At 48.4% G+C, this 17,537-nt stretch overlaps 1 protein-coding gene across 1 annotated transcript; it reads right to left on the bottom strand.

The window, feature by feature from the left end:
• Window positions 1-3,234: 3,234 nt before the first annotated feature.
• MARCO (macrophage receptor with collagenous structure) lies at window positions 3,235-13,365 on the bottom strand. The gene is made up of 15 exons (XM_059820693.1): window positions 13,251-13,365; window positions 12,079-12,180; window positions 11,461-11,691; window positions 10,979-11,014; window positions 9,683-9,727; window positions 9,209-9,316; window positions 7,822-7,933; window positions 7,662-7,702; window positions 6,996-7,094; window positions 6,850-6,903; window positions 5,755-5,799; window positions 5,499-5,606; window positions 4,204-4,245; window positions 3,689-3,865; window positions 3,235-3,365 (listed from the first exon to the last, which is right to left on the bottom strand). Exons 1-15 carry the CDS (start codon window positions 13,363-13,365, stop codon window positions 3,235-3,237), a joined length of 1,446 nt encoding a protein of 481 aa, XP_059676676.1.
• Between the last annotated feature and the right edge of the window lie 4,172 nt (window positions 13,366-17,537).

Below are 17,537 nucleotides of genomic sequence, written 5' to 3'. Positions count from 1 at the left end.
TGTTGTTTTTTTTTTTTTTTGCTTTTTGGAATTAAATCAGTGCTTTTCTCACCTCTACCAAAACACAAAGCAGCCGTGAGTATGGCAATTTATATCAGGTGAGGAGCTGCCACAGATATCTGTCATTTGAATTAGAAGTGTGGAACTTAGTGTGAACCTCTGAATCTGCTAAAGCTGGACTTCAGAGTTTTATTGCTGGTACCTGGACTGCTGGCTCTCGCGGGAGTTAGGCCTGCGGTCTAACAGTTTCACGGCCTCTGTGACTCCTTTAGCTCATCTACCTCTCATGGGAACTGGGAAGAATTTCTTCCTGCTTTAATGACCACATTAGTGACTTCCTTCTGGTTTCACCCTGGTTTGGGCAGAAGAGGATGAGACATAAAATGCGCTGCCACCACCTAGCATCCTCTGCTGTTTATTCACAGCTGGGCAGTGCTTTTCCAAGAGAATCTGTTGGGACTGACAGGGCCAGGAAGGGTGAAATCACAGGCACTGCAACTTGGCCGTGGTGGTCCCCTCCAATGGATGTTATTTCTTGCATGTGGCACACTCTGCACTGGGCTCAGTTCTTCTCTTGCAGCTCAGACATACTCTGCTTTAGTAGGCAGAAATGTTTGTGTTTCTAATTCTTGTGTGAGCTTTGTGCCCACAGCTCTCCTCCCATCTGGCTGGGCTTCCCTCTCCAGACCGGGTCTGCAGAGTGGTTTTATGAAGGCAACATTTGTTTTCCTGCCAAGCTCTGGTTTTGCCAGCATGGTAATATTAACACAGGTCCTGGTCCTGAGCCCCCTGTTTCCCTTCCCAGACCAGAATGAACTGTACTGGTATAAGCACTTCTCTACCAGTTCATGTATCCCCGCTGAATGGAGGGGGCTGTGCCAATGCTGCCAGGCAGCTGTGCGTTTTGGCCCGTTCCCCTTTAGCAGTGGCATTCTCATGCCCTGCAGCCATCACCCCGGCTGTGTGTCTGCCTGAGCCACCTCTTCCTTCCCCTTCCTCCTTTAGACCCTGCAAGATAAATGCCATTTTGTGTACTTGGCACTGAACTCTTCAGTGTTGGTATGGGCTCTCCCAGGCTGCTACGAAATCCCTCTGACTCCAGATTTTGCAGATTTTACATCTGCACTGCAAGGTGAAGCGGCAGGGGAGTAGGTTAAACGTGTCATGCTCTGGTTTCTGGCCACACTGTTGGACGGTAGCTTGGGTTCAGCCTGTTCCTGCTCTGCTTAGGAGCAAATGGGCTGGACTATGGTGTCCTTTGCCCTGGGCATGCAGAGCTAACCCCTGGTGTCCTGACCTTAATCCTGGCACAACTGCTATTTTCTGGATGCCCATTCTCCAAAAAGGAGATTTATGGGGATTTAAGTCCAGCCAAAGGGTCACCACTGGGGACATGGCGACTTTCGCTTCGGTGGCAGTTTTGCCTGATGAAAAAATCAAATGTCTCAGCATTTAGCCTGAAAAATGGTGAGGAATGTACCCTGTTAACAAGGAAAGTGGAAAAATGGGAGTATAAGCACCACATGCTGATGTATCAAGACAAGAATATAGTTTGCAAATCCTTTATTTCCTAACAGTGGAAATGCTTTATTTACATACTGCCACACAAAAAAAGATGAAAGAAACCCGCACGGGCTCAGCACTGTCTGTGGGAGCCCTGCAGAAAGCTGTGTAAGCCCAAGTGCCGGTACTCAGCATGCTGTTAGTGCTGGTGGGGCTCCCTACCAGAACAGAAAGCTTTTGTCTCTTCTCATGCAGATGAGCCACTGTCCGCTTCCACCAGCTTTGAAATAGTTGTCATTCATCAGGTTTCACCCATGGTTTGTGGCAGGTGCTCCTTGCCCCCTCTAAATCAGAGCCAGCGATGATAAGCATCCCTCTGCATTTTCCTGCTGTCAAAGGCATCATAGTGGGCAGTGGAAAACTCTTGAGATTGTCCAGACTTCTTTCCTGAGGCCTGAGACCGCGTAACAAACATTTCCTCTGGTTCAGAACAGTGATGAGCTTTGTTGCAGACTGCGCTGTCGCACCCTGCACACTGCTGAGTCTTCTCACTCACATTGGTCCTGGATGCCTCATCGCCTGCTGCTCTTACCAGCACTGCTAGGTTTTTCCACTTGTATCTGGATTTCTAAGCACTAAAAACAAGTTTCAAAGCTGTCTAGACAAATGCAATTATGACTTACATTAAGGCAGAAATGTGGGGTCACTTACATATATTTCTGACATTTTAAATCAAATGTGCGCAAGCAGGTTGTTGTGATGTGCCCAGCTACGTGTACACAGGCTGCTGGTCACCTGCTGAATGCCCAGTGCTGGTGGAAAAGCGGAAGACTCAGGTCTTAAGAAAGAGAAGCCTTTCAGTTATTATCTCAGACACATACAAGATTTTCAGTTAAGGTAGACGCCTTTGGTTTAGTGTCTGTATTTTCACTCTGGAAGTTTAATTAGCTGATACTTCCCCATTATTGCTTTTATTTGTCATCCCTTTGCTTTACCAGAGCATCTAATTTCTAAAGGTATGAAAGCTTTATACACCAGATAAGGTAAGGGGTATTGCTCCTGGGGAGAGGTTAGGAAACACTGAGAGAGAAGGCAGGGAACTCGGCCAATGTCAAAAGCAAGGTCTGTGCTAAACCAGGATAGTACGGCACCTAGATCCTAGGCACTTATTTTTGCGCTTTAACCTGTGATCAGCATCATTTCTGGAGAACATTTGTATTTTCATGCCAGAGAGATCTTGTGATGATTTCTGAGCATCTCCTGTCTTGGGTGTGTGCACTTCACTGGGGGTTTTAGGCTCAGATTCACAACTGTACTGTGATGAAGATGGACTAGCCAGCTCAGCTGCAGTAACTGCCTGTTTCTGCACACTGATCCTGTTCTCTCTTTTTGCACTAAGCTAAAGTGGACCATCTCTCCCCTCCTGTGGACTTAGAGGTCACACATGTGTAAGCTACTGCAGATAGGCTGGCATCAGGTAACTGGAAAAGCTGTGAACTGGCTCACGTGCCTGAGCTCCGGTTGTTTCATGACAGCTGGGATGTTTCAGGTTACCTGTGGGTCTTGCAACCATTACCGATTTATAGAAAATTCAACTTTCTCTGTCAATATTTTTATGACCTGGTAAAGAGACTATAAGCACAGCCTGATGAAATTGGGTTCACGTTACAAAGAAGAGCCCCATAGAGAGCAGAGTTGGGCAACGGCTCCCAGGGCAGCCTCTGTGTCCCATCAAATGCATTCCACCCCAGCGTCCTCGTTGTGGGAGCAGTTGTTCACACCCCAGTCGGGCTTTGGACAGTCGAAAATTGAACGTTCATTCCCTCTGCAATTCACGTCATCAAGCCATATTCGTCCAGTGCCTTTGGAAGATGAATTAAACAAACAAACAAAACCCCGTTGGACAAAAGAAAGAGGAATATGCATTTTTTTCTAAAAAGTCTCCTGTGGGTAGCAGGCATGCGTTGGGTTGGACGGTTGGCTTGTTGGAAATCAAGCCTTTGGGCACAGTTCAAGCAGCACTTGACATGCAGCTCCCTTATCCCAAGGGGGATGAGCTGCCCCTTTGAGGACATCCTCTTTGCTCTCCTGCTGCTCATGTAGAGGACCTTGCTGTGGTGCTTTCTGGGTGTGCGTAACCTCCCATTGCCAGGCCTGGGGATGTGGAAGGCTGTTTTGGACTCACCTGCTGTGGCTGTGAAGGTGGAGACCGCACGGCTGTATCCCAGCATTCGGCAGACCACAGTGGCATCTTGGGTGCCCCAGCCATCGTCACATATTGTTCCCCAGGACCCTTGGTGAAAGACTTCCACACGGCCCCTCCTGCCCCCTTCCGCGATTCGTATAAGGTGATTGAAGTTGCCTGACAGTTCAGAGGAGAAGAAAATAACTCTACTGGTCATACATGAGGCATGAGGAAAAAAGCACATTGAAAGATAGAAGCTGTGGCCGCCCAAACTGGACAAATGTTCCCATCTCCATGGCTGTAGCCAGGGTGGGACCAGAAGTTACTGGTAGCTCAAATCAGAACAATTCAGGGTCCTCTCCTGGGTCTGGAGACACCAGACTGCAGCTCAGCACACAGACCCCTCGGTTCTGGTAGCTGTGCTGTGGGTTAACCAGTATGCACAGCGGGCACGTTGGTCCTGATCTCAGGATGCCAGAAATCAAGTGAGAGAAGAAGAAATAAAAGTCCAGTACCTTCTCCCTTTTCACCTTTGCTCCCTTTCGTTCCTGGGGAACCTGTTCCAAAGTAAAAAACAAGCAAATATTTGGCAGCTGTTTGGGGGAAAATCCAGTTATTAACTTTTTCTGAATAATTGGGTGAGTCAGAGGTATGAGGGTTCCGTCCCCTTGAGGAATGAACCCTCTGAAGTGACTAAGGGTATGTAAAAGAAACGTGGCAAGGAAAGTAGAATAATATACAGCAAAGTCTTCCTAACATGTGACCCAAGAAAAGGGCCACTTGCAAAATCCCATCCACTCACGGGAAATGTACCTTATTCTCACTACTACCTCTAAAATGAGCCTTTGGGCTCTCCAGATGCAGGCATGGTATCTCCCAAAGTATTTGCAGGAAGATCTACATCATGGGGTTTGCTCTCTAGGTGCTGCAATGGGACAGGAGAAAGCCACTTCCAACAGTCCTCCGTATTTCTGTGCAGCATCCTGGTCTTGAGAGCAGGGGTGCTTGAAAAAACATGATGAGCTCTTCCCCCAAAAGCTACCTCCACAAAGCCGTTTCCTTCTGCAGACCAGGAGCTGAGTCCCACCCAAAGGACAGTCCCTAACCTGGGGTCACCCCAGTTATGCTTTTCCCCTCCTATAGAGGCAAAGCTCCAGAAGAGGAGTTCACAGAGGAGACCCAGATAGGCTCCAGTTTATTTTATGTCTGAGGACTCTTGTACTGTTCATTGTGAACAATTAAAAGAAAAAGCATCTGGACCACTGTTCAATTCCTGTGGCCTGTTGTAGTTACTGGTTTGTGCTTGGTTTTTTACTACAGGTCTTAGGATTTTTGGAAGCATTCTGTGATTGGAAGGGAGGGTGTAAGGATGGGGAGTAGCTGTAGTGTTGGCCCTTTTGAACTATTTTTGTGTCCTACAGTTAGTGAGGCATAGTTAAATAGCCCTGGTGTTTCTGATTCTGTGGTCCTGACTGCCACGTTTACGTGGGATTTATCCCAGTGATGTGGTATGATGCGAGATGTCTCTATACAAAGCAAAGAGGAACATGGATTGTTCCAGTTTTCTGTGAGACTGGGGATTTGAGAAAAATCTAATGCATCTGTTTACTTGCATGTCTTTTAGCACACCTCCCAAGGTGTAAATGTGACAGTTTGCACATTCACCTTCTGGGAAGACTGATCTGTCTGTTGAGTTCCTCCAAATGAGCTCTGTAAACATGCCCCAGAGCAGCTTGCGCCAGTCTGTGACGTACAGTCCCAAACCCAAGTGCACCATCAGCTCCACAGACCCCGTGGCAAACAACCTTACCAGAGACTCCGCGGTCTCCCTTGGCTCCTTTTACTCCTGGTTCACCTTTTGCACCAGGACTGCCATAATCACCCTTGCTTCCTTTTTGACCAGTTAGACCTGGGCTGCCTGGGTGGAAAGCAGGAAAGTCATTGCCTTTGTCCCTTCCCAAGGAAAGAGCATGACGAGCATTTCACATTGACGTAGACAAGTGGAACGTGGCATTTAAAGTGCTTTGCATCATCATAATAAATCATGCTCTCAAACAAGTGTTTACCTGGTGGACCCTGGTCTCCCTTTGCTCCCTTTTGCCCTGAAAGACCTAAGACCATCAAAACAAACAAACAAACAAAAATTTATAAGACAGATATTTATACATTTATAAAAGCTTATGCAAACTAGTATTTATGATGGATTTCAACTCGTCTAGTTCAGCTGTCTGCACTATAGGCATCTATTTCTGAAGTGGGTGCCTTATTTCCCATTATACTCAGTGCAGACCTTGTCAATACAGAAAATACAGGCAGTGGAGAATCGTTTTCTCCTGAAGCAGACCAACTTCTGGTCATTTATTTCATATCCTAATCTCCACTGATGGGATAGACCACCCTCCAGGCGGGTCCTTACTGACTGTATAGAGATCCTAGACATGTAAATTTAGGTGCATCAGACATATGTAAGCACGTAACATCAGTCCAGGTGACTTCCATCCCTATCATCCAGGTATCAATGAATGCAGAAGAGTGCAGCACTGGGACTTTTTGTTACCTCCTGATGGAGATGAGAGGTTGCATGCACTACTTAAATTCAGGGTTAAAAAAGTTGATTCAAAAGAAATACACCGGAATAGGCTTGTACTGCAGAACGTCATCCTATTGTTTGGGTGCCTGGGACAGAGGGGTGGCCTTCTTCAGATGGAAGGTCAAAGAAAAGGCCTAAGTCATGTGTTCCAAGTTGGCCTCTGAAGATACTTCTTCCTGCAATGCTACAGAGGAGGCCAGGACAGATGCCTGCTAGTGAATACCCTTCCCCATCAGATTTACAGCCAGTAAAATTTGTCTTTAGCTCCAGGGCAGGGAGGTGGTTGTTTGGTTCATCTTGAACTACTGCTTTGTTTGCGTGTTTTCTATTTATATAAAAATTCAGGCAACATCACCTCCTCATGCATGTTACAGATGGTTGAAACAACCCCTCCAGTGAGTAGCTAAACCCTCGGCAGTCTGGCAGAAGCCCGGGCCCACCATGGCATCCTGGGATGCGTTGGGGCTCCAAGAACAGGACTCAACAAATCTCCTCCTTGCTGTTGCAGATCCCTTTCCAGTATCTGCATGATGCATGTTGTTGACCCCAAACCTGTTTTATTCTCCTTTACCTGTTACTCCTCTGTCTCCCTTTTCACCTTTGAGTCCTGCAATGCCTGGTATTCCTAAAATTAAAAGCAAATCAGTAAGGGGGAAGCCATCACACAAAGGGTGGCCAGAGTGGCTCAGTGAGTTACAGGTTTGAGTGGCATTGTACCTGGACTACCACTGGGCCCATGGTCCCCCTTCTCCCCTTTCTGACCAGGTCTGCCTTCGAGCCCGGGAATTCCCATGGGTCCACGTTGTCCGGTTACGCCTTGAGGTTGAGCAAAAGCAGCACATGTGAAATGCCACACAGCATATGAAGGAGAAAGAAAAAAAAAGATAGCTCAGTCACCAGCCCCTGCACTGTGCAGATTGAGTTGACCCTATGAGGGCAAAACAAATGCTGGGTCTCTCCAAATTGCAGTCCTCCCCCAGCAGCACTAATCTTAGCGGTGCAGTGAGTGATGGCCTGGAGTGAAAGGCTGTATGGACCCAGGTCCTTGCAGACTGTCAGCCTTGAAAGGTACAAGTGCTTTCCTAAAAATGCCGCCAATTTCTGCCCTTGTGTGTGCACACATGTCAGGAAGGAGGACATGGCCCTCCACAGTACAGGACCCTCTTTCCCTCTCATTCTCCTGCACAGTAGTGGGATCCAGATGAGACAGCCAAGGCTGCGGGATGGGTTTGCATTACATTGGCATGGTTTCTTCATCTAATCATCATCTTCTCTTACCCATGCTGGGATCTAGCCTGGCTGCAGTTTTCTTGTCATGAAGCACCACCTAAAAGAGATCGATCTCATATCTCTAGAAGAAACTGCACCTTCTGTACTGCTTACCTGCCTCTCCTTTCTGCCCAGGACGTCCAGGCTCCCCCACGCTACCTGTAACAACATCTTTGCATCAGTGCTAACAAGGCTTAGCCAAACGCTCCAGCTGGGGCAGCCCTCCACCATGGCACGCACGTGCTGATGGTGGGTTGTGCTGCGTCCTCTGCACTTACCATTGAAACCCGGCAGTCCTGGGACTCCCTGCTGTCCTTGAGGACCCATGGGTCCACGGGGCCCAGGGTCTCCCTTCTTGCCTGTTTCACCTTTCTGTCCTTGGAGACCTACCAAACAGCACAGCACATCTGTGTAAATTTAAAAAACCCACAGATTTGTTGTCTCTGCAGCTGATGGAGCACCTTTGTCTAGTTGCACCAGTAGCAGGGCTTGGCCTCACGGCCACATTTACCATTAGTAGCATTTCTGTAAAGCTGTAGGAGGATGGCACCTCAGGAGTCTGTCTGAACCACCTCTGGCTCTGCCAGACTGTCTGGCCAAATGTTTGCCTGACCTGCTAGCAGTGGTGCCATGACACCTCCCCAGTCTATTCCCCAAACTATCCCTACCACTAGAATGTTTTCTTCTCTAGTTAAATATCCCTATTACATCTGAACCCTTCTCTTCTCCTAGCCACAGTGGAGATGGAGGACAGCGTATCCCACTCCTGTGCTTCCAGGGAATTGCCACATCTCCCCTTAGCCTTCTCTTCTCTGAACAGGTGATCAGCATGCTCCAAAAAAGCTGAATTACTTGAAAGTGCCTCATTTAAAGAGTGACATCTTCATCTTTCTGCTCCAGAATTATCCCAAAGTCCTCTTCTTTCGGTATTCCTCCTCCTTTCACTTCTTTCTTCTGGAGCAACTTGTGCTAATGAGTGCACTGGAGCACGTGGGATCTGATGGAAGATTTGAGGAAGCTCTAATCAACCTGTCCAGCCGTCCTCCCTCGTCTGCACCACACACATCTTCTGCTTTCTTTTGCTATCCTGCTTTCAGCCTTTCCTCTCTGGGTGCAGCCCTTATGAAACCACTGAATAACAGCTATCCAGGAGATGCCCACTAATGCATGTTACATGGGAGAAACACAGTGCATAACTCTTCTACATAAGGTATATAAAAGTCAGGCTTATCTAAGATATAAAGTTCTCAGAAATAGGTTTTACTAAAGTGAGGACTAACATCCACATGCTTGTGCATATCAGTTATATTGTATTATTTTATGCCATGAAAATTCTACTCCAAAGATCGCCTCTTTAAACGGGGATCGGCTGATAATTGAATACCTGTGGCTTTCATTAGACGAAGGTCACTATAAAGAGACTTCCATGGTGCAGAGTCAACATTTTGCACGCCCTCTTCCCCCAGCCATCCTTTGGGAGCTTTGCTGGAGCACGACACAAAATGAAATGCCTTCAGATCAGCTCCCTCATTGACTGGAAAGCTGGATTTTTATGAAATATTTGACCTATGAAGACTTCTTCTGGTGTTTTAAGTAGAATGAGTTTTAACAGGAATACATGGGAGGATCTTAAAAATGTTGAGATAGTGAAGAAGTCTTACCTGCATGCCCCATCTCTCCTTTTTCTCCTCTCACTCCTGGTTCACCACTTGGCCCGGCAGGACCAGGATCTCCTTTGCTCCCCTTTGCACCCTGCAGTCCATGTAAGCCTGCAAGGACAACACCACTTTTCTGATGCTTCATCGCGCGTCATGTCTAGCGAACATCAGCAGCAGGCCACGTGGCTCAGCTGCAGGCATGAGCCAAAGTCTGCTCTCTGTGTACTTGAGAGTGGTGCTGGGGGCAGTGGGGAATTGGACCACCATGACCGGTGCACGTTGACTTTTAAAATAAGAATTTTTCCAGGTAAGTGTTGCTTTTCTTCGCATTAGTTTTACATAGGCTTATGTCCTTCAACTCCAGTGACATTTCTACTGACTTACACCTTGACTGAGGACAAGATTGCCCATAAAATCATCCATAAAGCCACTTTATGATCATTCGCAGAAATAACTGAGGTGTCAGAAAAGCCTTACCTTGGATTCCTCGGTCTCCCTTTGTCCCCGGTGGTCCCTGTAGCCCTGAGATGTAAAACACATATATCAGCTGACACACATCATCTATTCACAGTAATGGCCGAGAAGAAGAGATGAATTTTTTTAATCATCCTTTGTGCATGTGCCTTTGGTCACCACTGAGGCCAAACTTCAGCTGGCAGGGACCAGTACAACCACCTGAGCAAAGTCCATGGAGCTCGGCTGAGTGCGTGGCTGGGCAGGGGCCAGCTGTCCTCCAGCCAAGCCCAGCTCATGGGGACCTTTAGGGAGATCTTCCCTGAAAACACACCGAACTGTTGGGCTCCGATATATAATAATGGTGCTTGGCGGGAGGTGCTGTTTCAATGTTGTAAGTGCAGCCAGGAAGATATGAAAATACGATTTTTAAAAAATGTATTGATTTTTTTTTCTTCAGAAAAGCTCATCAGTGTAGCCAAGAACTAGGGATGGATGAGATACAGACCTGACCTAACAAGGTTTACATTTTAGATCATCATCACAGGATCATAGGAACTCTGGTTTCTCTGGACATCACCTAGTCCAACCTCTGCTCAAAGTGAAGCCAACATTAGATCAGGTCTTGCTGCATCCTCACAGTTTGGAGACATTTATCTCCTGCAGCGGGTGTAGTTCTACCCAAAACCCCCAGGTACCCAGGGCAGAAGCTTGTGCGTGGCGGTGGAGGGGAGCACTTGCACCCAGCTCATTCCTGAGCCTGTGCGGTCGTTTCCCCAGGGACAGGGTGGGCAAGGTCCCAAAACTGTCACTGTTTGTTACACGCACTGTTCAGCTGGGGCCCTATAAAGCAGGGATTGGGGAGGTCTCCTTGACTTGTCCTGGAGTGAGCTGGACAGCAGGACTTGCTATGTTGGGGGCAGAAAGCCCAACCATCTGCTGGTGGTGGGATGCACAGAAACCCCCTCACTGGTCCTTTCTTGTCTCATATGGAGATTTGGGACAGTCATTGCAGATAATGATAGTTCCCTCACCACCCCTGAGCTTTTCTGGTGGTGTAGCAGTGAGGAGGCAGAGCCAAAATGCTCCTCCATGGTGGTCACTGATCTCTGCAGGAGCACTCAGGCAAGCCAAGGCTCCCAAGGGATCAGTCTAAAGGTGAAGCAGGTCTCCTCACGGCCAGGGCTCTGGGTGTCTGCACGTTGGGTAGGATCTGGGTCTAAAGACTGAAATCCCAAATTCTCACTTCAGGTCTCTTAGGAGAAAAAAAGAGAAAGAGGAAAAGAGGAAAAGTTGCTTACAGCTCATTTACCAACATACCTGGTGGACCGGGATCTCCTTTGCGTCCAGGCGGCCCTGAAATAAATATTTAATGGATATTTTTCAGTGGTCAGCACTCAGTGAGGAGCATACCAGTATGGGGCCGGTAGGTCTGAGGTCTGGGCTGAAGACACCACCCTTTCGGAGGGCACCCAAAGCCCAAGTCTACGCGTTACGGGCAGGGAGAGCAGCCCGGATCCAGGTGTGCAGCTGCAGCGGGATCCAGGTGTGCAGCTGCAGCGGGATCCAGGGTGCTGCGCAGGGCTGTGCTCCAGCTTCTCCAGGTGTGTCCGGCTCCCCGGCCAGAGTGTCTGGAGCCAGTGTCCAGCCCTGGGCACTGGGGCATCACTAACTGACAGGAAGAGCAAATCTTGCCCTAGTTATTTGTTTACCTGAACTAGGCTTTTGGCCCAGCTTTGCCAGGGGTGCAGAGGAACCAGCTCCCCCCGCAGTACAGCCAGCATGGAGGAATGGAGCCATACCTGCAACCAGGGTGATGTTGTTCATCATCATCATCAGGTTTGCATTGCTGCTTTTAATTATGGTGATCTCCTCTTCTAAGCTTCTTCTCCAGTTTTCTTCATGTCCCATGTGCTTCTCTGTAGGATTTCTCTCCAAAAGCAATTTCTTGGCAAAGGAACTTTCCAGAATCTCTTCCGTATAGGAGCTATTTTGTTCTTGAAATTTCAAAATCTCTCTCTGCATCTTAAACACTGAGGAAACAAAAGGCCCGTGCAGTGAATATTCCCTGCCCGATCCGGCTGGGAAATGCCTGTTGGGCAGAGCAGCTGCTGGGCACCCGTGGAGGACGCCTGGGGTTAAACACCACCCCTGTTTGACCCGGGGAGGTGGTTTTCATGTGCCAGTCCCTGCTGCAGCCAGGAGTGCAGCCCGGAGTGCTGTTGCAAATGCAAAGCACATATACGGGGTGGGGGAATGGTTTCGTGCAGCGGCTGCTTTGACTTGCGGTGTGGGGAGGAGCGTCTGTGCCCCCTCAGAGGTTTGCTATCTGCGTGATCACCCCTACTCGCCCGTGCCCCCGAGAGCACCCAGCAAAGCTGTCTCTTGATGCCAAGCCCGCGGTAAGGTTGCAGCGTTACCTTTGTACGCCAGCAGCCCCTGGCCGGCCGTCAGCAGCAGCAGGTAGATGCCCAGGGCTGCCCGAGCACAGCACGTGGATGGCTTTCTTTGGCTTCGAGCCTCTAAAAACCAACAGAAGTAGGGTAGACGTCCTCTCATATCTCTCCTGCTACAAGCTCTGCTCGCTTCCAGCTGTTCCAGGCTTGGCCACAATAAATTAGCAGTGCTTTCCAGTGACGGGGAGCAGCAAAGTCCCCCTGCGAGACTGCCAGGTCCTGCAGGCAAGGCAGGCTGCCTTCCCCTCACCCGGGCTTTGCACTGCAATTCACTTGGCCCTCTTTTCCTTAGCCAGTTTAACCAGCTCACTTCCATCAAGACTTAATCCAGCGTACAACAGTATGAATGTGGTAGTTCTCCCCTTTTTGCACCAATAAACTCCCTCTTTCCATTGTTTTTAGTTACCCCAGGCTGCCATTCACAGAGGGTTGCTCAAAGCACATGCCCTCTCCATCCAGAGCGCCGCATACATGCGATGCCAACAGTGATGTATATACACATCGAAACAAATGAAAATTCAATAATAAAGTGAACTGCCTAACAAATGAAAACAAGTCGAAACATTGAAAACAAATTGTCACCAGCAAGCGTAAAAGAAATAAACTGCTTTGTCAAGTTTTGGCCTTTAGGGAGAAAAAAGTAATTCAGAAGCATTAATAACTACTTCAGACAATCAGTAAGTTACAATTAATTGAGGTTTTTTCAAAGTAATGTAATCAGGAGTTTAAAGTCTTAGTTTTAAAAGAGTACAATGATTTAATTAGTTTTACAATAGAATGGTTTAGTCAGCAATGAAGTACTTATATTCAGCTAAAAATTCATAAACTTACATTTTTTATTGGATCTGGTGATTTCAGAATCTTAACTATTAAGACATGAAGGTTTTACTGAGTGAAATTAGGCATTTTCTAAAACAGGAGAAGAACTAATTTTTTCTGATGTTCAGCATCAGCTTTTGGCTAGAAAGGACACTTTCACATACTTCTCTTTTTAAATGGGCAGTTAATTTAGTAGCAAAATCACTGTAAAAAGCATTTAATATGCAGTATAAATACAATCTTTCTTTTTTTTGCGCTGCTTTCTTCATAAAACAGATAAAATCCATATCAATCCATTTAATAAAAAGAAACCTTACCACTTATCTGAAAGGTTGTGGTAGCAGCTGAGGCAAACCCAATCTTGTCTGAAATACTGAAAGTGTTCATATCAGTCAAATTTCCATCTTCCCCGTATCCGTCTTTCATTTTCATGACAAACTTCTTTTGGCTAACCTAAAGTCTTGTCGGATTACGGACAATAAAGAATTGAAGGGACTTCCTATCTGCCTCCTGATTTGATATGCTTTCTGATATGCTTTTCCTATCTGCTCAGTTTTTATAGACTTGTGAGAACTCTGATGTGGTAATTCGAACAGTTCCTCTAAAAATCCCACAGCTAAGATGTTCAGCTGCACTTGTGTGCTCATGTGGGGACACCGTGTCCACGGAGCCTCGCGCAGGATCCTGCAAGAGGTTCAACCCTGAGTTATTCAACATCTCTGCACTTTAGCGGGGTTGGGCATGAGGTGACCATTTTGCTCCTAACACAAGTAAACCTCCTCACGTAGCCAAGAAGATCCCGGGTTCAACGTTAGCTTGGAGAACCATCCCCTGGGAGTGGAGGTGACGCACTGCGTAGTAGTGAAAAACACATTAACGTGCACCAAGATGACAACTTAGTGGTGGTGCGTGACTGAAGTGCAAGGAGGGAACGAATGTGGAGGAGTTTTAAAGACAAGCAAATGATGGTGGGATGGGGGATGCCGAAGCCCAAATGGGTTTGGGATGTAATGGAGAAGAGACACTTGCAGCCGCCTTGCCGAGGCTCTTTCCAGCCCCTCCTTCCTCCCTGACTCGTTTTGCACACCCACGGACACAATTCCTACCACCTCGCCACTTCTTTGCTCATTTCTTGTAAAGCTGACCCCTGCAGACCTCACATGTGGCATTCGGCATTTTGACATCTCCATTTGTGCCAGGGTTGATTTCGGTTTTGCAAGGCAAAGTGACTCACCCAAGCCCGCAGGCAAGAGCCGTCGGTAGGCGCCGGGCAGAGCCCTCCGCACCCACGCTGCCACCGCCACGTGCTGCCCTCTCTGAGGCGCGGGGCAGTCCCCATCACACAGTCTTCTCCTGGGCTGTGGGTCTCTGCTCATCCGTGGGGCTGCTGTGTCCTCGCCGCTTTGCGTGGCTGTGGAAGAAAGTGTGGGGTACGCTTCAGATACCCGTGAGGTGGAAATCCACACCCTGACGGCCAGTGCAGAATGAAGCCATCTGTTCTGCACCTGATATATACATCTCTTAAAGGCTTAAACCAAAAATATGTGGGGATTTTTAAATCCACTTCTGCGTTCTCCTTTCAAATGTGCTTGTGCAGCTGTGACCTGGTTTGGCACCAGCAGGGAGGAAGAGGAGTACTCCGTTATCATATATTCTGCTACACACTGCGTAGGAATTGGGATAATTTGCTTTGTTGTGAAGGGCTTACATACCCCCCCCCTCCCGCCTTGAATTAGGGTGGCTTGAGACATTACCACTGATCAGCTGAGCCATAGTAACTACTTGTGCATCTTCTCCCTTCGTGGTGTCCCCTCCCCACTGGGGTAAGAGCCCATAACCAGCCCATTTCTAATGGTTTGGATGGTTCAGCTGACCACCCTGCGCAAGCCTGAAGCCCTCTACTCTTGGTGCGCCAGGTGATGAGCTGGGCATGGCTGCAGTTGTGTTGCCAAGTGGCTGTTTATAGGGATGGATGTGATTCAGATGCACGCAGAGAGCAGATTTACAGCAGAAAGGCTTTTAACAACTCACCTAAGCAAATTCATTTTATCTCAAAAGTATTAAAAAGAAGCTGGCAGCTGTAGTTTTCAAAAAGCCCTTCTAAAAGGCAAAAGGCGCAATGAGATCTCTGTGCCCTCCTCCCCTGACAAAGACGTTCAGGGGTACGTTTTCACACCTCTCATGGTCATGCTGTGGCTGTGCCATTCTCAATGGCTCAGGTGGCACGGGTGCAAAAGCAGGGGTAGAAACCCTCGATTTTGACAGTCCTGATCTGCACTGCTCCAGGGTTCAAAGTCCAGTTCTCCACTTAGCTATTTTGGGAAGGTCAACAGCAAAGCCACGATCACACCCAACTTTGCCAACCAGCCGTGGTTGCCTACCCAGACAGTCAAACTTAATTCTCCCCTTGTTTCTAGTTGAGGTAGCCCCGCGCAGCTCTGCGGGCTGCCACATTCCCATTAGTCAGGTGAGCATCTGGCTGCCTGGGAGCGTCGAGGTGTGTTTCTATCTGGATGTCAGCCTCTGCAATCAGACAGCAGATTTCCCTGTGCACGTGGTGCCGGGGGTCTTGGCCGTGCCACGGACGTCAGAGATCATGTAGCAACACGCTTGCTCAGCCTTTGCGTGCGCTCGCTGCCGCTGCCCCCGCCCTGCTTTCTGCTGTCTTTCGTTTCTCGATGCACCATCACTGACTACAGCAATAGATTGACTCTGATTGTGCAACTGGGGTTACTAAATCAGGAAAGAAAAAAGAAAAGAAACTGCTGATTCAGTGCAGTCTCCCTAGGTTGAGGGTTTGCTGAAACAATGGGATTATTAATAGAATAGCAGTTTCCAGCACATTATGGGGCACGTCTGCTGGGCCATCAGCCTCACCCTCCAGGGTCTCTGCTAGGAAGCCCTGGCCCCTCTCCCTCCTGCTGCTCCTCCTGCCTCCCCCGAAACGCTCTGCCGACATCTCGGCGAAGAGCCTGAAGTCCTCTGGCTCATCCTGGCCCTTCCCTTCCTGTGCTCTTATTTGGTGGCCCGTGCCGGGCAGAAGGTCCTCCTCACGCTCTCATTGCAAAGGTGCGCCCCGTCTGAACCAAGTTTTATAAACCGACCGCAGCTGCCTCAAAGTCACAGGCCTGTGGGTAAATGCTGATGGAGGGAAAGGGAAGTTTCTGGTCCCTGGCCATCCCCGCTACCTTTCTCATCTCCTTTCACTGCTGTTGTCAGGCATTTGCTGCCCCCAAAAACTCATGGCAGAGAGAAGAGATGTAATGCCAAACTCCAACCTGGCATCAGCTAAACACAGCACATCCCAGCAGTGATGCTGCCAGGGAGCTTGAACAGATGTTAGCTTCCTCAGGATAAGCATTTATCCTGAAACAACTGAATTTGTGGTTTTTTAAAGTTTTTTTTTTTTTTCCCAAATGAGACGATATCCTAGCTCAGAGGTGTTTCTCCATTTATGTACAGTATGGTAGTTTTCCCAAACCCATCTATTTGATTGCAGACTGTCTTAGGCACAAACGGGCAGAATTCAGGGGGTTTTAGTGCTCTTCCAAGGAGAAGGAGGAGAAGAGGTGATGGCACAAACAGGCCCCATGTCAGGTAAGCCAGGGCAGCAACCTCCACCATTTCTGCCATCCTCTCTAGACTGAAGTGAGAGTGGCAGCCAGAAGAGGTGACTGTTTACCCCTTATGCCGGCACTCATGTATCTGCACATGGGCTTCAAATAAACCAAAAAGTAATCCTGCCCACAGACCACGCTGCTCTCCCACGGAAACAAGTAGCCGTGGTTTGACCTGGGACACAGCCCTAGATGCTCACCACAAAGCCGTCAAACTGCCTCTGCAGTGGTAGCTTTGTTTGTAAACTAGCTTGGGGTTGGGGTTTTTTTTCCTATTTTACCTGATTTTTCAGTCCTTTTTGCTTGGAATGAACAAGGTTGGTGAATTTTGGCATACCTGTCAGCTCTTGTGGTGGATTGACCCTGGCCATCAGCTGCTCACTCAGTCCCCTCTCCCAAAGGATGGGGAGAAAATAGAAGGAAAGTGAGAAGACTCATGGGTCGACATGATGACAGCTTAATAGGGAAAGCAAAAGCTGCACTTGCAAGCAAAACAGAAAGAGGAATTCATTTTCTACTTCCCATCAGCAGGCAGATCGGGAGCCACTTCCCGGGAAGCAGGGCCTCAGCACGCGTGATGGTTGGTTGGGCTGACAAATGCCCTAACCACAAACATCTCCCCTTCCTCCTTCTTTCTCTGAACTTTTATTGATTAGCTCAACGTCATATGGTGTGGACTATCCCCATGGTCAGTTGGGGTCAGCTGCCCCGGCTGTGTCCCCACCAGCCTCTTGCCCACCCCCAGCCTGCTCACAGCCTTGGTGCTGTGCAAGCACTGCTTGGCAGTAGCCAAAACACCGGTGTGTAATCCACACTGCTTTAGCCACAAACCCAAAGCACAACACCATATGGGCTGCTGTGGAGAACGTTACCGCCATCCCAGTCAGACCCAGTACAGCTCTCCAGTACGACAGTGTTTATGCTAAAATGCCTTGTTCTCCCTGAGGAGGGACCAAGGACTTTGATGCCCATGGACATCGAGAGGGA

Source organism: Gavia stellata, chromosome 8 (genome assembly GCF_030936135.1).
Source record: "Gavia stellata isolate bGavSte3 chromosome 8, bGavSte3.hap2, whole genome shotgun sequence".
Classification (NCBI taxonomy): Eukaryota; Metazoa; Chordata; class Aves; order Gaviiformes; family Gaviidae; genus Gavia; species Gavia stellata.
Note: the sequence above shows the minus strand (reverse complement) of the source record. Positions and strands in the feature narration are given on the sequence as shown.